The sequence below is a fragment of the Montipora foliosa genome, chromosome 4 (assembly GCF_036669935.1).
Source record: "Montipora foliosa isolate CH-2021 chromosome 4, ASM3666993v2, whole genome shotgun sequence".
Taxonomy (NCBI): domain Eukaryota; kingdom Metazoa; phylum Cnidaria; class Anthozoa; order Scleractinia; family Acroporidae; genus Montipora; species Montipora foliosa.
Genome location: NC_090872.1, coordinates 10,635,690 through 10,655,689, shown reverse-complemented (window position 1 = coordinate 10,655,689; position 20,000 = coordinate 10,635,690). Strand labels below are relative to the sequence as shown.

General features: G+C 40.3%; 1 protein-coding gene across 1 annotated transcript in view; it reads right to left on the bottom strand.

Annotated features, from left to right (window-relative positions):
- The window catches only part of LOC137999791 (TBC1 domain family member 1-like), a 28,229-nt gene that overhangs the window by 2,993 nt on the left and 5,236 nt on the right, over positions 1–20,000 (bottom strand). Inside the window, exons 2-16 of the mRNA XM_068845706.1 lie at positions 19,438–20,000; positions 16,978–17,073; positions 16,482–16,605; positions 14,414–14,505; positions 12,652–12,756; positions 11,699–11,794; positions 10,878–10,913; positions 10,418–10,735; positions 8,974–9,025; positions 7,880–8,032; positions 5,352–5,504; positions 4,554–4,712; positions 3,608–3,852; positions 2,832–2,991; positions 601–638 (exon numbers count right to left, since the gene is read on the bottom strand). The exon at positions 19,438–20,000 is cut by the window's right edge and continues 166 nt beyond it. Of these exons, the coding sequence (XP_068701807.1) occupies positions 601–638; positions 2,832–2,991; positions 3,608–3,852; positions 4,554–4,712; positions 5,352–5,504; positions 7,880–8,032; positions 8,974–9,025; positions 10,418–10,735; positions 10,878–10,913; positions 11,699–11,794; positions 12,652–12,756; positions 14,414–14,505; positions 16,482–16,605; positions 16,978–17,073; positions 19,438–20,000 (2,390 nt within the window). The remainder of the gene's footprint in view (positions 1–600; positions 639–2,831; positions 2,992–3,607; positions 3,853–4,553; positions 4,713–5,351; positions 5,505–7,879; positions 8,033–8,973; positions 9,026–10,417; positions 10,736–10,877; positions 10,914–11,698; positions 11,795–12,651; positions 12,757–14,413; positions 14,506–16,481; positions 16,606–16,977; positions 17,074–19,437) is intronic.

Sequence of the window (20,000 nt, the reverse complement as noted above, 5' to 3'; positions counted from 1 at the left end):
TTCCTTCAATGTACCCGAAATTTAGAGAAAGTCGTAACTTTTGCCCACAACTTTAATTTGATACAAATTACATTAATCATGCCCGGCTGAAAGTGGGCTGTCACGCCAGAGAAATCCGTTTTCAGATCCTTCGTTTCTTTGGGAACGAAGTATCCGGGTGATCAGAGATCATAAATCCAATCTTGGATTCTTCCTTAGAATCGCACCCTAAGTCATAATGTTTATATTTCTGCAAAAAAAATACTATTTTTAAAAAATTTCATATTATCGAAGCAATGACGAGACTTAAAGACGAGAATGCATTTTTTCCGTTGTATACTTTTCATGCCAATAGACCTGTATCACTCAATGTCCAAAGAAAAGATTTTGTTCATCTCACATCTCATTCAGTGTGAGGCTACTAGCAGACGTGCAAACACAATGCAAAGACAAAGCCTTTATTCCCCGCGGACTCCAAAATGGCCCCCGAGTGATAAAAGTGTATTGTTTTCAAAACAATCACGAGAGACATGTGTAATAGCTGTGCCCTGACCCAAGTGTCCAGTTTGCCTGCAAATATCGTGATCAATCATAAAGAAGCCATATCTCTTCTAGACTAACCTTGAATAGCACCTCCACCCCTTGAAGGAACATCATATCTGAAATAACAAAATAGGCAATAGTACGCTGCTGCTTTGGACAACACCCGTTCTATTTGATAAGGGTACAATGTGATCCGGATAAGAATCACTCAAAAAGTAACTGGGCACGCAAGATAAGTTTACAATGCAACACATGCAAGAACACGTGTAAACTTGCTTCATTCAGCGAAATCAATGCTTTTGCCTTAGTTGAAATCACTCATCAAGGGAGACAAAAAACGGCCCCAAATCAAAGATTTACCGGTAGTTCCCTTGTGAATGAGTGGAAGTTCAACAGCGAATTTCTTAGCTTATGACACGACAGAGGAAAGAGAACCCGCCTTCCACCAATGTGTCCCGCGGGTTCGATTCTCAGATTCGGCGTGATATGCGGGTTGAGTTTGTAAAACCGGAGTACCTCTAAGACTACAGAAGAGCACTAACAAAAGAGACCTTTAGCAACGAATTTTTTGGGTAATACCGCGACCCGCGAACTTCGGGAAATCACGTGATCTTCTCCTTGCCGTCACGTTTGCAGTCTGCGGTTCGAGTTTCAACTACAAGACACCGTTCTTGCGGTAAGTGTTCTCACGTCCTGTACACAACCTCAAATTTAGTCAATTCACCTCGTTATCAGGAAGAGGACGGCGAAGAACGGTACCAAAATGCAAAACGCACGTGCAGGGCGTGCAGACCCTTCATTTTTGTTAATTAAGCCCATTGTTTTGTGGAGTATTCGTAGCCGTCGTCGTCGTCGTCGTCGTCCTATCGTAAGGTCCCTCGTATCAACCCACATATGGATATCCTGGTCCACATTAAAGGCCGGGACACACTAGGCGATAAGTCGCTGCGACACGTCGCGGGGACAAGTTGCCGCAACAAATCGCCTTGTGTGACACGGTTAAAATTTCATGAAAATCATTTTCGCTGCGGCAGAATTTTGTCGCCGCGATCAGTCGCACGAATTCAAACCAGTTTGAATTCATGCGACTTATCGCAGCGACAAAATTAGCGAAAGCGGCGTTGTCGCATCGTGTGTACACTTCCGGTAACAAGTCGCTGCGGGAAAATATAAATGAACCAATGAGAGAGCGTCATATGGTCAGCCATATTGAATTAGAAAGCTACTTCACATTCCCCCTCATACGAGATCACTGCGAGTGCTCCGAACATGTGTCGTGTCGCAGTGCCTTGTTTTGCAAGTAGTACACATGGAGCAACTTGTCGCAGAGACATGTCGCTGCGACTTGTCGCCTGGTGTGTCCCGGCCTTAAAGGAAGAGGGGCCCTCTCAACATTGTAGAAAATGTTTGCCTTCCGTTCGAATCGAGTCTACCACAAATCACACGAGTAATAACATTTATTCAAGAATTACCGCTCGGTCACTGATCACTCTTAAGGCCTGGCCAAACGCTCGCAACATTTCAACGCAACATCTTGCAACATTGTTGCATGATGTTGAGACATGTGTTGAATCGAATGGCCAAACGCACGCAACATATCGCAACAGGGTGGCCAAACGTACTCAACATGTTGAGTTGTGCCCAACAATGTTGCAAGATGTTGCGTTGAAATGTTGCGGGCGTTTGGCCAGGCCTTTATGGCAAAAACTGAGCCGCCAGTTTCTCTGCTTTCATTAAATCCTGGGATTACGCGTCCGCGAAAAAATGTCCGGAATCCAAGCAAAAATGATTAGATGACCAACAATTACAACCACGGATTATCACTGACATTGACCTTAAACCTTGCGCGTCTAAAATGAATGAACACGGCCAATGATAATTTCCGACTACACTGGGTTTACCAGTTTCAGGACTTGGACTCCTTCAATTTGACTACTGTCTGTTTTGCTGTTACGTGGTCTCATCGATCAGTAGTCCATTCATAAGATTACGTCAAGCCGACCATATTGCTGAAGGAAAAGCCAGACCATAACCCCGGGAACTTCGTACCTCCTCTTTTCGACTAGTGTGTGGGATATTTAACGTCCCACGGACTTATTTTAAGACGCTGAGTTTTAGTCGAACTCACGACCTCCCGCATGGCAGCCCGGTGCTCAACCAACTGAGCCACCGGTGCGCGGTATAAGACGGCGACTACGGTAACTCAGTACGGAAAGTGACTAAAATTGGGATTTCTCTACTGAATTTTCAGGTCAAATCTCTACCTCTCAGCGAAGAGTATCCCAGCTACGAGGCTCTTTAAGACTCACCCAAGACTCGTGCAACAAAGCCTACTGGAAAGTGTGACGCAAAGAGCGTGAGGAACCATGGCGCTGCATAAAGTGTTGGCGTGATTTCATACTCCAAAAGAAACTCGTAAACGGGTTTGTAGTAATCATGTAAGAGCCGTGACAGCATGTAAAACTGCGTCTGAAAGACAATACAGAAAACAACTTGAAACACAAATGAGTGCCGTTATTACACTCTCCTGTATTTCATTTTCGCAACAACGATCTGAGGGTGGCTCTGTCTACACAAGCGATTTTTGTGCGGCAAGTTTTTGGTGACAAATTTAGTTTGCTCATGTGGATGAACAAATCTGCTCAGATTTTATGGGAACAAAACCTGATGCGTCTGCATGAACACTGTAATCACAAATGCTTGAACTACATTTGATTACGTAATTTAAGCGCAAGGGAAAGGAGGGTGGAAGAATGAGACTTGTGAGTGAACGAACACAAGAAAGTAAGGTAGCAACAATCTTGGACCACCCAAAGAGGCAGTGATCGGCAAAACTGAGCAAGACTAAAATGGAATGCAATTGGGGTTTTTGAAAACTGCGCAGCCCAACAGTCCTTCAAAGTTTGTCTCTTTGTCTGTAACTTCAATTGTGTATGCTCGCCAGCATCGACAATTTTTGTCACGAAGCTTTTAGTCAGTGTGTTGTTTAAAAATAGTTTCTGGGTGAACGTTCAATTGCATGGCGTATACGAGCGAAGAACTGGTAAAACTGCACAAAATAACTTCCGGGATGATGTTTATTCACCTGTAATTTCTGCATATCAGGTTTGTACTGCATCCGAACCTGCAGAGTGTACAAGATAAACCTCAGCGTGTCAAACGCTTCAGCTTCTTTCATATGCATCAACAGGATCCCAGCGACGAAGCTCAGGCCCTGACAGTATCCAACTTCTTCGTCCAACACGGAGTACGCTTTGAGGACATTGAACAAACACAGCTGGCCCCGGCCCAGCTGTGCAGCAAAATAAGGATGACTGGGAAAAGTGCGACCTTGAAATGAAAAGAAAACGTGGGGATGAAGCAACAAGGGTGGTGTCTTTTTGACTAAATTAAATTCAGTAAAAACCTCATATGGGTCACATCCAACGAAAAAACAAAGTGTATGAAGATAACACATGAAACACATCCTCTTCGAATTTATGGCAAATCCACAAAATTAACAGGTCCTGGTTGGCTTGATAAGCTCTTTTTGGTAGGGCACTGCACTGGTAATAATTATGACTCACAACTCTTAGGAAGACCATTTGTATGATAGGACTTTCGTGATTAAATAAAGAGTTCTCTTTCGGTATCAGATGTGTCACTCTCACTGCAGTCCGCATCCGCAGTCCGGCTTTCAATCGTCACCTTCTTTCATTTTTAAATTCGCTGGGAGCCGCCAACTTGAATACGTGTGACGAGTTGTGGATGCCCTAGTGTCCTGACGCAATTATGTATATTGTCAAGAGAATATGAGGCAAGAAAGCGAATCCCCATATTTGACCTGAAAACCTTCCTGAAACTAACTGGAGCTCTTCAAGAGAAGTAACTCCAATTCAAGTTAGGAAAGCGTTTCTTTTCGAGTGGTATTCCTGTTGAACTTTTCAAAGTCAGAGGATGGTATCCCTGTGTGGCTAAAGATGACTCCTAACACTATGCTAGCGCCAGTCTTGCAAATGTCAACTTCACAATCATCAAATAATTATTCTCACCCAGATCAATAAATATGGAGTGTTGGTGGCTGGAAGACACTTCTTTGAGCTCTTCATAAGATTTTTGCCTCCACAGCTCGTCTTCTTGGGGTGGCGAGTGAAATTCGTGCTGTTTGACCAAAAATTTCCAAATTTCTCCCCTTTTAGCCTTTGGCACGCCTTCAAAAAAAAATGTTGGAGAACCGAATTTTTTTCACAATGTTAGGACTATCTGTAATAATTTTAGGATTACTACAATCGTGGACAAAACTCGTTGAGAAAACCGTATACAAACCGACAAAAAGCACTTGTTCCCTATTCTTCCTTGCGAATTCCACAACAGTTACTTCTCCCTCCCTCCCCTCCCCCCCTCCCCCTATCCAATGTTGATCTGGAAAGTGTTGATTTCCAGGAAACTGTTCGTGACCTCAACAAAACAAAATTGAGTCGGGGGAGGGGGGTTAAAATATGGTCAATTGTTCTGTGTGTACACAGGAAGGGTAAATTTCTTAAGAGTTTTGTCCACAATTGTAGATATATTTACTAAGTGATGGGAAAACAGTATACAGTGTATGTTACTAATGTAACATTGTTTCCAGAGTTTCATTGAAAGATCCATCATCCCACTGATTCAATGAGTGACAAAGTACATGAAATGGTTGCCCACACAAAGCCTGAAGTCGCTTTGCATGCCATGGGTACGGTATGGTTTTATTGAAAAGAGCTACTTCAAAAGTAGGAGCACCTCTTTCAGTGATAGCCGCAGAAATTTCCTTTCAAGAACACAACAACTTCACTTTTAAAAACAGCAAAACCTACCAGCTTTGACAGCTTCCAGCAAGATCTTTTTGTCTACAGGCTCATCTCCTTTTTCAAGAATTTCCTTCCAAGTTGTGGCCGCCGATTCAGAGCATGGCGACACCTCCTTGTAAGAAAGCTTTGACAAGTTGGTTTCAATTTCATTTACATTCACTGGAACAAAACAACAAAGTAAACCAGAACTCAGGTCTTTTTTGTTGCAAACACAAATCTCTTCACTCTGAGCACCAAGAGGAGACCTGGTTGAAAAATCCCTCTTAAACTTAAGAGCGGCTCAAGTTAAGTTCCGCAACAGTTGTTAAATTCAATGTGAAAGAGTTTGGAATCTAACTTCAAGTATTGAACACATTAATACTGATCACTGTGAATGTCACTTTGGGTAAGTATTATTTTGTGGTTTTGAATTTGTTTCGTTTAACCTCATCTGTTTTGTTATCATCTGTTTTGTTGTTCTTGAAAAGGTTGTTTATAACCGTCTTTATAATTATTTAAGTAAACTAGAAATTCTATGTGATAATCAATTTGGCTTCAGGAAAAATCATTCAACTTCGTTAGCACTGATTGACCTACATGAAAAAATCTCTCTTGCTCTTGATCGCAATGAACATGCCGTTGGCGTTTTCCTTGATCTTTCTAAGGCCTTTGATACCGTCTATCATAATATTCTGCTTGACAAACTCGAACACTATGGTATACGTGGCGTGGCTCTGGACTGGGTTAGAAGCTACCTCTCTAACAGGTTGAAATTCGTTCAATTTAACGGTCAATGTTCCTCTCCTCAAACTACCTGCTGTGGGATCCATTTTAGGCTCCTTGTTTTTCTTGCTCTATATTAATGATTTAAATAACGTATCGACGCTCGTCGAGCTGATTTTATTCGCTGATGATACTAATTTATTTATGTCCCATAAAGATCCTCTATACCTGGCAGCATCACTTAATTCCGAACTTAATAAATTATCCACTTGGTTTAAGGCAAACAAACTCTCCTTAAACCTGAAGAAAACAAACTTTACGTTATTTAAGCCTAGACAGGAAAGGTATCATTTTCCAATGCAAATATGCATAAATGACCAGAGAATCGAACAGGTTAAGGAAACGGTCTTCCTCGGTGTAGTCCTTGATAAACATCTGTCTTGGAAACCGCACATTTCTCAAGTAGCTCGTAAAATCTCGAAATCAATAGGTGTCATTAATAGAGCAAGATTTTTTCTACCTAAACCCTGTCTAAAAACTCTTTATTATTGTTTAGTTTATCCTTATCTTCATTATTGTATTATTGTCTGGGGATCTACGTACAAAACCAATCTTCGCCGTCTTGTCTCTTTGCAAAAGCGAGTTATCAGAATTATTTCTAAATCAACTTTCGATTCTCATTCAGACCCTATTTTCAAAGAATTAGAACTACTAAAACTTTCCGATATTAGACAGCTAGAATTGGGTAAACTTATGTTTGCTCTTAACCATTCTCTTTTGCCTTCAAAGTTCAACAATTATTTTTCTTTAAACAAACAAGTCCATAGCTATGCCACTAGACATGCGAACGATTTTCACCTTCCTTCTTGTAGAACAAACTTTCGTAAATTTTCTGTCAGTTTCCAAGGACCTACTTATTATAACTCTATAGAAAATGATATTAAAGAATCTAATTCCACTTATTCAAAACGAAATTGAAAAAAAAAAATTATACATGAATTATTAGTTATAAATCTTGTAGTAAATAGTTATATTTCTTCTCATGTCTGATATTATTTTCATTCTTGTTGTTACTTGTATCATACTTTATATTCTGTCAACTCAGTCTATGTAATTAGTTAATTTATACTTACCTTCATTGTATTTTACTTTCGATCCAGGCCTTACCGTTAATGTTAACTTTATTTTTACTCTGAGGGAGCCCAATGTCTATAAGCCTCATGGTTTCTTTTTGGGCTTCCTCGCCACTTTCATTTGCTTTTGTGTAACTGTTTTGTTCTATCGTTATTTGTATTTCGTGGTAAATCAAATAAAGCTATAAATAAAGCTATATATTTTCTACACAAGTGAAATTGACAGTTTGTAACATCAACTAAGGATTGAACCCATTCCTTTATAAGCTGGGCACTTATAACAACAAACTTCTGGTTTTGTTACAAATACTTTGGGTAATGTTAACCATACAAAGAAACCAAATTCAAAGGTGAAGATTGTTGATTTGTGGCTTGCATTTTTGATTTGTGGCTTGCATTTGGAACGAGTGTCAAGTATTTATGAGTCAATGAGTCAATGAGTCAATGAGTCAATGAGTCAATGCGTCATGAGTCAATGAGTTAATGAGTCAACGAGTTAGTACAGTTAATTAAACCATAAAATGAAAGCTAAAATTTCAGAGAGTGCTTAGGCCTAATCACTGAAACGAGGGCTTAGGCTTAATCAACAAATTATTGCTATATTGACTGTGAGTCTCATTTGACTCATGACTCGTTGACTCATTGACTCATTTGACTCAAAAAACATGCGTTCTCATTTGGAAACAATAGATGAAGTACCTTCCAAGCTGGTGTTTTCTTTCTCCATCCTGATAAGCAAAATCTGCTCCATGATGGCTTTTCTCCACAATGCTCTCAATTCTGCTGCTGACCGCCTGCGCCCCACCATTTCAGCCCAAGAGGCACTCTGAGGTACTACGCCCAAATCTTGGTCTTTGAAAACAAACAAGGAAACCTTTTTGGCACTTACATGACTAAACAGACTGTTCACTGTTCATGCACACATTAAGAGAAATGGTTTCGATTTAAGGTATCAAAATATTTTTGATTTCTCACAACCAATCAGTTTTGCGGCACTTTGGTATTGCAGGAGACCATAAAAGATCTATAGCCAAACTAATTTGTTCACGATGACACCACAGTAATAACAGAATTAGATAAGTGCTTCGGTCGGTCCAAACATTTCTTACCATTCTAGGGTCAGGTTTGATTACGGTCAATGGGTTTGGTTGGGTTGGTGCATCTTTTGTGTTCTACTGAGATATATCTGTTGTGGGTTGATCAACCAGTTCTGCAACTGATTGAAATGGTTGAGAACAATGAAAAGCCCCTGGCTTTGCCTTTGGGGTGCTTTACACTGGCCAGTTATGCCTTCAGCTACTGGCGATGATAGCTGTAAACAACATGGAAAAGTCTGGTAATAACAATTTGTTCTCAAGAGTTACCCTATCTTCCGCCAAAAACAGTTGGAAGTGTTCTTTTGGGAAGCTAGAAAAACAACTGCTTCAAATTGAATGGACGAGTTCTGGATGAAAAAGTTTATTACTAACTTCTTACTAACCAAGCACGAGGGCCGTACTGGGGAATATTGGTCTGAGGTCGTGGCAGTATGGACCTAACTGCACTCGATCCGTACAAAAACGACCGAGGGCCAATATTCCCCAGTACAGCTCAAGCTAGCTCGGTTAGTAAGTAGTTTATTGTATGGCTTTTTAATTACCTTTTGCTTTGTTTTTGCAAGCCCGTAATCGGCCCGTGGGCATTACGGGAGAATGCCCTACAATTCAGTCACAATTAGCCAATCAGAGCACGCGTTATATCGGCTACAAACACAAGCCATACAATAAAGTAGAATATTGAAACATCCATCTGACCTGCCATTACAGTGTCCTTCTTGGATGGTGTGACCACACTATGAAAAATTGCCTACAATAAGACATTATGAGAAAGAGTTTTTAGGCATAATTGTCTTGCATTGTCACTGAAAAGCCCCACCAGGGGATACACACCAACAACAATAGCAGACATTTGAAGAAAAGAAAATTAACAAAATGACTCAAAGAATCTATAATCATACAGAAATATGTTCCCAACTTGCAGCTTGTGGAGCTGTGCAGAGAATGAAAGAATTCATTTAAATGTCACAACGTAAAAAGAAACCGAACAGGAGACAGGAGACAACCATCTGGGCTTGTTGCTCGAAAACTGGTTAGCGCTAACCGTTGGTTAAGAGGTATCAAAACTTATAGGTTTCCATAGTATTTAACGCTGGTTACATTTAGCACTAACCACGTTTCGAGAAACCCGGGCCTGGCTATTTAGATAGAGTGGCAGTGTGTATTCAGGCCCACCAAAGAGAGACCCAATTTGCAGTCAGCGAAGATTTTGTACTCTTTTGAAGCTACTTTCACTATTTCTCACACACAACTAGGAACTAAGCCATGCCATACCACAATGACTGACTAAAATATGACAGGATGAATCAAAGTCTCAATGAGACACCTCACTGATGAAATGCAGAGCACTACAAATTAAAGACTTTAATTTTGATACATGTAACTCAATGGAAAATTCAGAACTACCCCTAAAAAATAATAAATACACCTTATTCCAAACTGGCTGCCATTTTAGTATTCTTTTGTTTCCATGCAAATTGGCCCTTATGGCCTCGCTTTCAAAGATAAAATTCAAAAGAATAATTATTTAACCTTGACCGAGGCCATAAGGGCCAATTTGAAAATGAAAATGGCGGTCATTTTGGAATAAGATGTATAAAGAGCAAAGGGTACATTCGAACCTGCGACATATACGCTTCACGCTTCTGTTTTGAGCACATTCGTACACCAATTCTGTCGCTCAAAAGAAACTAGAAATGTATCAGCCCATTGATCCAGTGAAGCACTTGAAGCCCCCTCATTATACCTCAATGAGACTTCGTCATCAATGAGGTAAAAACCGGGTTTATGCTTTCAGCAAAGGAACAGTCAAAGGTGAGAATAAGACCGCTTCTGTTAGGCTTTGCACAATTTTGAGGAATGTCAAATGCATCTTTGAGGGCTTTGTTGTATCACGGTTGCAGGTGGCAAAGGTTACTTTTCCTAAGTTGTACACCAAACTTAGACACATGTCAAAAGTGTGAACGCTTGACTTGCAAAAACTCTCATTTTGGGAAAACAGGGGTAGCCAAAGTCAACATCAGCCCACATGATACCAAATCCTGAAATGTAATTCAGGCGACATCAATGGAAGGCCAGTGTTCCTATCTAAACTGAAGTGAATTTAGTGTCCTCTCATAAGACCAGTGTACTAAACCCATACCTGTCTGTAACCATAAGAGTTGTGTCTGCTAAGTCTCCTGTGATGACCTTGAGGAGTCTTTGTCGGCGACACCGGTGGACTTGATGTAGAACCTGAGCTTCTCTTATTGAGATAAGATGGACTGCCTTCCCCAGCCTGCAGGGGAGGGATTTGTTTTAAATCTTTGTGTGGTGTGCTTGTGAGTATTTCTTCATCTTTATGCGTCGACTCTTTGAGTGGTGTCGTGGGTAGGGTGTGTGATGAATGTATTGCAGTATCAACGGTAGCACTTCTTTTCCTTAAGAGACCTGGTGATGATTTCCCTGGTTCACATTTCTCCTAGAAACAAAATCAGTTTTCAATAATATATAGATTTACCCAAGCCTAAAACTAAGGGAGTAATGATATATGCAGAGATGTTCAAACTCTCTCGAATGACCTAAAACACTAAAATGGCCAGAATGAAACAATGCTGACTTACCAGTCCAGATCCTTCCTCAATTGTTCTAGGCTTTGCCTGAAATAAAGTGAAAACCAAAATAACATAACCAAAAACATTCAGATAAAGACAATCAAAAGAAAGCTACAAGATCAGGGCACAATCATTAAATTTCTTCCTGTAATGCTATTTTCATAATTCCGCAGAATCTTATCTTCAAGTGCCAATGGCCAAACAGCCTTTTGGCTTCCATCAATCTTGAACGTACATTCATACATTCGAACTAAGCACCAATGGAAATCCATGGAATATGTATGAATCTTTTTGAAGAACCTCTACGAAGATGTCATAATAGTATTCGAGCTGTGAACCAAAAAAAAAACTGCGCTTCACTGTTCAGAGGCAGAGTCAATCTTCCTGGCTATGCTCAGAAATTTCATTGATGGAAGCCAAAACCAAGTTTGGTGCTTAGTGCTTGAAGCGCAAAAATACAAAAATGGCAGTGATGACTCTCTAAGGTCACATGTCATTAGCTAAGAGTTATTCTTTTTAGGGGAGATAAACCAGAGCACAAGGGGCCAAAAAATTCAGTTTTATCAAACAAGTTGAAACAAGGTAAACAAATCACCATAAGAGAGATAAGGGTTGACGTTTCAAGCCATTCATTTCATCCTTCCTATGAACATAGCACCAACGTTTCTTTGAAACAAACCCATCACTAGGAAATGAACCCTTAGAATCAGATTTAGCATGGAATTGAGCACTGGTCACTGAGTTACAGTGTAAAAGGCATGGTTCACAATCACTACCGCTGCCTCACTACACCCTTTTCACAACTATGAGGTACATATAATATTACACACCCTTTTGCTCATGAAATTTCCAAAGGAGCTGGACAAAGATTTTTTGGCCTTCTGAAGAAGATTAGGTCCCTCTCTATTCTTTTGATTTGCGTTTCCCTAAAAATAGCACAATCACACAATCAAGCAAAAATATATGGACACACATTATAATTATAATAATAACTGGCTGTGCTAATCACCCTTTTTTCGCAGTCTTGGTGACTGAATTGCCAAAGGGCACAGGTCATGAGAGCAGGCTGAAAGCATACAAAGGAGCCTCTGGCAGCCGCTATACAGGCCATGTTTGATGTCAGAGCACAGCACAACAGCCAGATGGTAATTAGCTGTGAGTCGATTTGGATGAGGGAGAAAAACCAGAGTACCCGGAGAAAAACCCTCAAGTCAGGTTGAGATCGACTGAAACGCGGCACGCAGTGGTGTGAGGCCCGATAGATAACCACTAAGCCACCCCACCTTGACCCCAAAAATTTAGCAGAATTAACAAGTCACACTAAAATTTTGGCAATCATCGTTATTTTGTTTACAGTCAGCAAAAAATCTGCAAGCACACTAAATTTACATGTGTACGTTAATCATCTATGATTTGATGACGTCAAAATATCTGTGTAGTGAAACGAAAAAATTAATGGCAATTTTATAAGATGTGCACCAAAATGGTACAAAAAGCCAGAGGGTTCAAAGCTGTCTCCTCTTTATAGTGGCAAACACACAACACAACGACACTCAACAGACAACAACAACTTTAAGAATCTCACAGGCTGGAGGCAAACCTGTTGGCTATTTACAAGTGCAGCCAAGAGGTTGAACCAGGGACAACATACTTAGCCGCAATAAAATTCAGCTAATGATCAAACAATGTGTTGAACATGGGATGTCTAGACGTCAACACAAGTGCCCTAACCACTGAGCAGCACAGACGCTTGTGATGGCAACAGCTTTAAAACTCAATGTACCTGACCAATGTGTGTGTGCTGCTTTTGCCGTCTTTCATAAATCTCTCTCAATATGGCCATGATTACTTCATTTTCTTCACTCATGCCTGAGGAGGGACTTTCAGCCTGCATTAAAACAAAACCAATCAGTTATAGTTGTGTCAAAAGTCTGAAAATGTAACCTGCAGTCTCAAATACAAATGTACAAGTGCCATGTCAAGACCAAAGTAATAATATTCTTTGTCCAAAAATTAACAATAAAAAGTTAAAGTTACAATGTTTCCATGACAACTGAGCATGGATGGTGTAGTGATGAGAGCACTCGCTTCCCACAAATGTGGACTGCGTTTCATTCCCAGTGTCACACGCGGGATGAGTTTGTTGGTTCCCTACTCTGCTGTGAGAGGTTTTTCTACACGTCAGGTACTCTAACCCTAACCCACAAAAAATAGTAACAGTTTTGTGAGACATAAAGAGCGGGACACTTTGTGACACTAAGTTGTGATGTCTATTGTGACGTACCAGGAATCTCACTATGTTGGAGTACTGGGCATGTGTGTGAACAGCAGGGTTACTGGGGCCTAGGAAAGGTTTTCTCCGGGTACTCCGGTTTCCCCTCTCCTCAAAAACCAAAATTTGACTTGATTTGCGTTAATTGTTAATTTCAATTTACAGTGTCCCCAATTAGTGCTTCTGCGCTAGGAAGACTAGACACTTAAATAAAGTTCCTTTCCTTTCCTTTCCTTTTTTTGCCTTGAATATGACGTGGCAAAAAGAGCCACATGAACAGTCAAGAGGCAAAGCTCCGGCAGTCACAAACAAGAAGGCGTCTATAGACACTTTCCATTTGACAGAACTGACTGGCCAAAGTGTTCAAGCCTGGATTTTTTAGGCTTGCTGGCAAATGTTGAAGTTGCTTATCGTCATCATCCCCATCCTTTCTTCATCACAGGCCGGTTTCATGAGAAGCCGGTCACTGGCAGTATGCCGCCGTCCATTTGTCAGAAATTTGCCTCTCACTGCCGGCTACTCTGTCTTGGTTTTCACTCAAATCCTTGTAAAAGACGAGAGTGACCGTCGCTTACATTGATTAGCCCAAGCATCTACTTCAAAAGTTACTGAAACCCCTGTATCGTCGTTCTAATAGACCATTTTACAGTTGCAGCTAAGTTACCTGGCCTACGAATGGAAGCGAGGCTGCCGGTGAACCTCCATGCTTTTGTAATGTTAATACGGACTACTTAGAATTACAACAACACAATTTGCATGATAAAAGCAGTCGGGGCTGTATCAATGCAAGGTCACCGGCAGCCTCGCAGCCATTCATAGGCTAGGTCGCAGAGCAAACAACTGTAAAATGGCCTATTGTCGTCATGACCACTACCCTTTTGACTCTCGTCGCAGTACGTATTCCGCCTTCTCCTCTACCTCATCATCATCATCCTCCGCTATCTTCATCTTTATCAACAATGTGGTTCAATTTTTTTTGCTAGTTCGGAATTTTTAAAAGCAGTTTGATAAAACTTATTATTTATAATTTCCTTTGTTTCAGATTATGATAAGGGGAATATCGAAACTTGGTGAAAAGACCTGAGCAAGATTGAGGAAGTCCGAAGAGGAAACAAAAATCAAAATTTAACTGGTTTGAAAAACTTTACACCAAGAAAAAACTTGAACCACAACATCTACATCACCCTTGTCATCATTGTCCTTAACCTCGTCGTCCTTATCATCATAATCCAAACTTCCATAAAAATTAATGGCACCATAAAATCATACTTACCTTAAACATTTCCGTAAATTCACTCATCTCTTCATCTGTCAAATTGATTCTGTGCTTCTGCAATATATCATATTGCTGCCTCACTGTACAACCTGCAAATTAAAACAGTGATAAAACTTGTTCAAGAAAGAAGCACAACAGAAGAAGAAGAAGTATAACATTTTAAAATTTCGCATACGGCACAGTCTGAAAATATAACCAGAGAACACTTTAGTATAAGTATATGATCACATGATTTGAGTGCAATTTGGAATAAATTTTAAGTTTATTCCAAACTTCACGAAAAAATTATGTGATTAGTTTATTAATAATACACATGGAAAATTCTCAAGAAGAGATCATCATAATAATCAGGTGAAACAAACTCATACTATACAATCAAGCATCCGGGGCTCGCATTTGATTGGCCAGTGGAGACTTTCTTTCATCATTGACCAATCAGAATGCTTGGTCTGTTAACCTTTTTGCACTGAATTACCTCTTTTCTGCAGTGTTACCTGGAAACTGCATTCCTCTTAGCCATCAGAATGGAGAGATTTTGCCATGTATATTATTATGGAGGAAATCACATGATTTCAAGTACAATTTGAAATAAATGAGCACTAATAAGTCATTTCAAAGACCAACAAAACTGCTCAAGCCCGTAGGGCGATGGCAATTTGTAGTCTGAAAATATTTACAAGTGCTAAAAGAATTCCTTCCAAATTGCACTACCCTGGGTACCAAAGGGATTTTTTTCTGAGGCCCAAGTCAGCACTTCGCATGTTGAAAGCAAAGACCAAGGAGTGAAAAAAAATACCTCTGGTGGTACGAGCGGGAAACTAGTTCAAAAATTGAACTTGTTCGCCGATTGGACATTACGTTTGAGAGAGTTTCTGATAGGATAAAACAAAAAACCTGTTTCAACTTATAATGCGAAAAAAAGCGTTGCGTGATTTTGACCTGAGAAGTATTGAGAAACAAAAGCCTCTTCAAGAGAAACTGCGCTTTTCAGCATGATGATAAGATTACATTGTGATCCATGTACTGTCTCAATGCCTCCACATTCAGAGAATAACGGCAACAACCTACGCTAGTCATAGTTAAATGTGTGTATCTATTTGTCTATGAGAGAGAGCTCTCACGCTCATTTGACAGCCATCAGGGAAATAAACTCACTTGAAATTTGTGAGAAAAAGTTGAGCTCGCCAACAAGAACAATGGGACGTAGTGACCAAAAACATGGTAAGGAGACTTTGAAGTGTTCTATGCTGCACTTTAGGCAATGATCTCTTTCTATTTGAAATCCTGTTTTAAGACACATTCCACAATAAAGTTTTGCTACTTGGAAAACAAATTCTCCTCAAATAAATCAAACTTCACGCAACCTAAAATCAAGTATCATTAAAATTGTTCCAAAATTATGAATTCCAGGCCAAAACTGGTTTGATGAGAAATCTGAACTGACTTTCTGCATAGAAATGAGGCTCCAGGCTCGTGTCACCAGAGGTATTTTATTTTCTAACAGCCCTCGCTGAAACTCATTGCCTCCAACTCGCGTAGTACTCTCTTGGACATCTTAAAAAATCCCTCTGCCACCCAGGGTAAAATTGCACGAGAAAAATCATGCCAATACTTATTTTATATATATATATATAATACTTATTTACACATAACAAAAAATTTTTAGATGATTACTGCATGTGTAATATTCATGGTCTACGAAGATTAAAAATAATTATAATTCGGTACAGTCGCCAAAGGGGCGAAGGGGAGGCGCGGTGGCCTCATGGTTAGTGTGCTCGACACCGGATCGAGTGGTCTAGGTTCGGGGCCTGGCTGGGGACATTGTGTTGTGTTCTTGGGCAAGACACTTTACTCTCACGGTGCCTCTCTCCACCCAGGTGTATAAATGGGTACCGGCATAATGCTGGGGGTAACCCTGCAATGGACTAGCATCCCATCCCGGGGGGAGTATAAATACTCCTAGTCGCTTCATGCTACAGAAACCGGAGATAAGCGCCGGCCTGATGAGCCTTCTGGCTCGTAAGCAGAGACTTTTTTTAATTTACAGTCGCCCTTAGCTTACCATCAAGCTGGACACACAGTTGATGAAGGTGATGAAGTGGACACATATCACATACAGCTGTCGGTCCAGCAGCCTGCCAGGCACTGTTAAAAGCTTGTCTTAACGACTGCATGACATCATCCACCTAAAAAACATTTTTCTACAAATTGGTCATATTTCACTGTTGCCTTTTTGCAGTTACAGAAGGAACCTTAAACAGAAATTGACTACAACAAATCCGCAACTTCAGGCCAACAGAAATAAGGCTTGCAAGTCATGCCCATGTGATATTTTCACACTACCGGTATATTATCTGCTCATGCAGTGGAGAATGTGCAATACATAAGGACAGGTTCAGACAGCAAACTGTTTGCAAGCCAAATCTTAATCACATTCAGGTGGGCAAAATGGAGAAAGTCCTGCCTTTCACAATCCAGATGTTTAACTTCATAAGCAAAGCTTATTGAAAATGCGAGTACGATACCCCAAACAGGCAAGTGCAGATGAATTAACTAACCAGTTGTTCAGACTGGCCCTTGAAAACATAGCAGAAGTACTGTCCACTCCTAGGATCATGACAAATAAAACCAAAATGGTCTGGTGACTTTGTTCCCTGTTGAGAGAAAACAAAATAAACTTGTAACAATGACCCTTCTTAGATGGCAAGGAGTTTTGATGAAAGCATGCAAGGAAATAGAGGAAATTTAAATAACCACCAGGGCTGTCATTAAGCTTTGAAGCAGGTGTACCACTCAATATTTCACCTGTAACATGTAAATACATGGCCAAAGACCATGTAAAGGAAGGTCCCTAGGGGGGCCTGGAAGCATGCTCCCCCAGAAAATTCTTAAAATTAGACCCTTGGAAATGCATTTTCCTGCACTCTGAGGAGCAAAATTTTATATTTTCTCAATCAAAAAGTGATGAATATGAAACAGGGCAAAAAGAAAAACTTCACAATGGATAATAAGCACTTAATGACTGGCCCCAAGGGAAACAGGTTCCCTGAGGCGAAGCCCAGGGGAACATTGAGGGTCATGGGGAAACAAAACTCACAGTTTCCTGTCCCAACTCAAAATAGAACAATACACGGATTTTTACACAAAATATGCCACTGTTTCAAAGGTGCACCTCGTAATCACATGCGAGTGGAAAGTTCAATTCGTTGTTTCCCTAGGGAGTTAGTGAGGTTTGACACATGACACGTGACACGTTCTCCTCCAATCGAAAAACGCATTTATGTTGCGAGGTGCAAGAAAGATATTTACTTTAACACGTGGAAATGGTCATGCATCACAGAACCATGAAAATGGTCAGTGGCATCCCATTTGTATCAAGTACAGTGCATTAATAATGAAAATGGCGTCGGAATCCAACAAGGATCGATCGGGGGTGTTCTCCAAAGGTTTCTTACAGAAAATGTTTGGATTTTTACCAAAAACACGTCTTAGATTCAGGAACACAGACAACATAAGGCAGCAATTAAAATCATATTTTCTTTAGAAGGTAAATGTTTATAAATAAATTTCAATAGACCAATTTCGATATAATTATTAAAATTCAGTCCTAAACAAAACGCATCATCTCGAGGCTCTGGGGAATAAATAGAAGGATTTGTATGAGTTTATTCCCCAGAGCCTCGAGATGATGCCTTTTGTTTAGGACTGAATTTTAACATATTGAAATTGGTCTGTTTGTTTTACTTCATGAATATTTAATCTACAGCAACCATCACCCGTAACATTGACTGGGCTCAGCCATAACAGGTGTCACGGGTAACCGCCCCTACTGACATCCCTGACCACAAGGGAAGTATGGAACAATGCAAAGGGAGGGGAGGGGGGGTTAGGAGACCTCACAAACAAACTGAAAGCCAAAAAACGGAATTGGGTAACCATTGTCCTGAAAATCCAGGAGTTTCCCAGGAATTCTTGTGCAAACCCTGTTAGTTGATAGGATAGCAAGATTTCATGCAAAAGGTCACAGGTTCTATTTCAGCTCTACCAAAACTCTGCACAGTGTTTTCAGAGCTGGAGGGCTAAAAATGATTTTTCTGGCTCAGCAGAACTTGAGTCCTTTCAAATATCATTGCTAACTGTTTTCACTGGACACATAGAAGGTCTAATCACAAATTTATGAATTGACATTAAATCTATTATATTACGATAAGAAATTCAACTTCCAGTAACAGGATTCAATCTTTCAAGTGTGCATGAGTTGGCTTTTTTCCTCACCTATCATTCGGTGTTCCTCAAGGATCATGTCTAGGACCACTACTCTTTTCTGTCTATGCTAGTACGCTGTTTGAAGTTATTAAAACCTATATCATATCATATTATATCATATATATCTCTCTTTACCCTCGGATTTTAGAGTAGCTTGGTGTAGCTAATATCTCCGAGCATTTACCCTCTCAACCATGATACACCACAAAAGACAGACCACAACACCGGGAACTACATGCCCTCAGGAACAAATTCAGCGAGTGGTCAGAGCAGGTCTTGAACCTGGGATCTCCGGATCTCAAGGCAAGTGCCCTAACCACTGGGCCACACTGCCTCCACTGGGCCACACTTCCTTCTTTCTTTTAATTGTTATGTCCATTATTTATTTTCTGAAATAGTGCATAATAATAATAAATCTTGAATCTTGAAAAATCTTCAAAGCAGAGGTTGGGATGCGATATGCTTTAGAGTTTTCTTAAGGAGGCTCGAACCAATTTAAACAGTTTCAACCAATGAAACATCAATAATTTTTAAATCTGGAAAGTGATTATTCCATTCAGTCCTCAGGCACCCTAAGATGTCCCCATTTGACAAGTAAAATATATCATCTGGTGTTTGACAAAGTAAAATCTGTATATAAGTCACACTGCCAGGAGTCAATGGGTTAACAGGTTCAGATCAAACTCTCTTGCTTTGTTATTGAATGTGAACTTCTGGTTATAAATGAAACAAGAGACAGAAGCATGACCAACCTGCTGACAGAAAGAAACTTCTCTTAATCTTCTCTCCATCAGCTGTGCTTTAGTTGTCACACTGAGACAAGACAGCGACTGGACACTGATCTTAAACAGAACATTCCTATTTTCTCCAACATTAATAAAGCTAGAATTCCTGGAATGTGGTTTGGCACCAAGCTGGTTCTGAGAGTTGCAACCAGCCTTTGCAGAGTAGAGTTCTTTTGTTCTGTCACCATCACTCGCAGACCTTGGTCGTCCACCAGAATTGCTGTTCACTTGCAGACATTGCATTTTATTTTCACTAACTTCTGTGGTCTTTTCTCCAGTGTCTTGCTTTTGTTCCTGCGGTACTTGAGCACTGTCAAAACTCTTTGCCTTAGCTAAGAGACGTTCACTTGCTTGAATCTCTGAATTGACTTCTGGGACAAGAGGAACCTCTTTGGCTTCACTGTGTTGGGACTTCAGCTGTTTCTCAAGGTCTGACATTCCCAATCTCTTGTGGAATCTCTCAACCAAATCATCTATAAGAGTAGGCGGAGCTTGTCTGTGCGATACCATCACCCTTCCCACATACCATA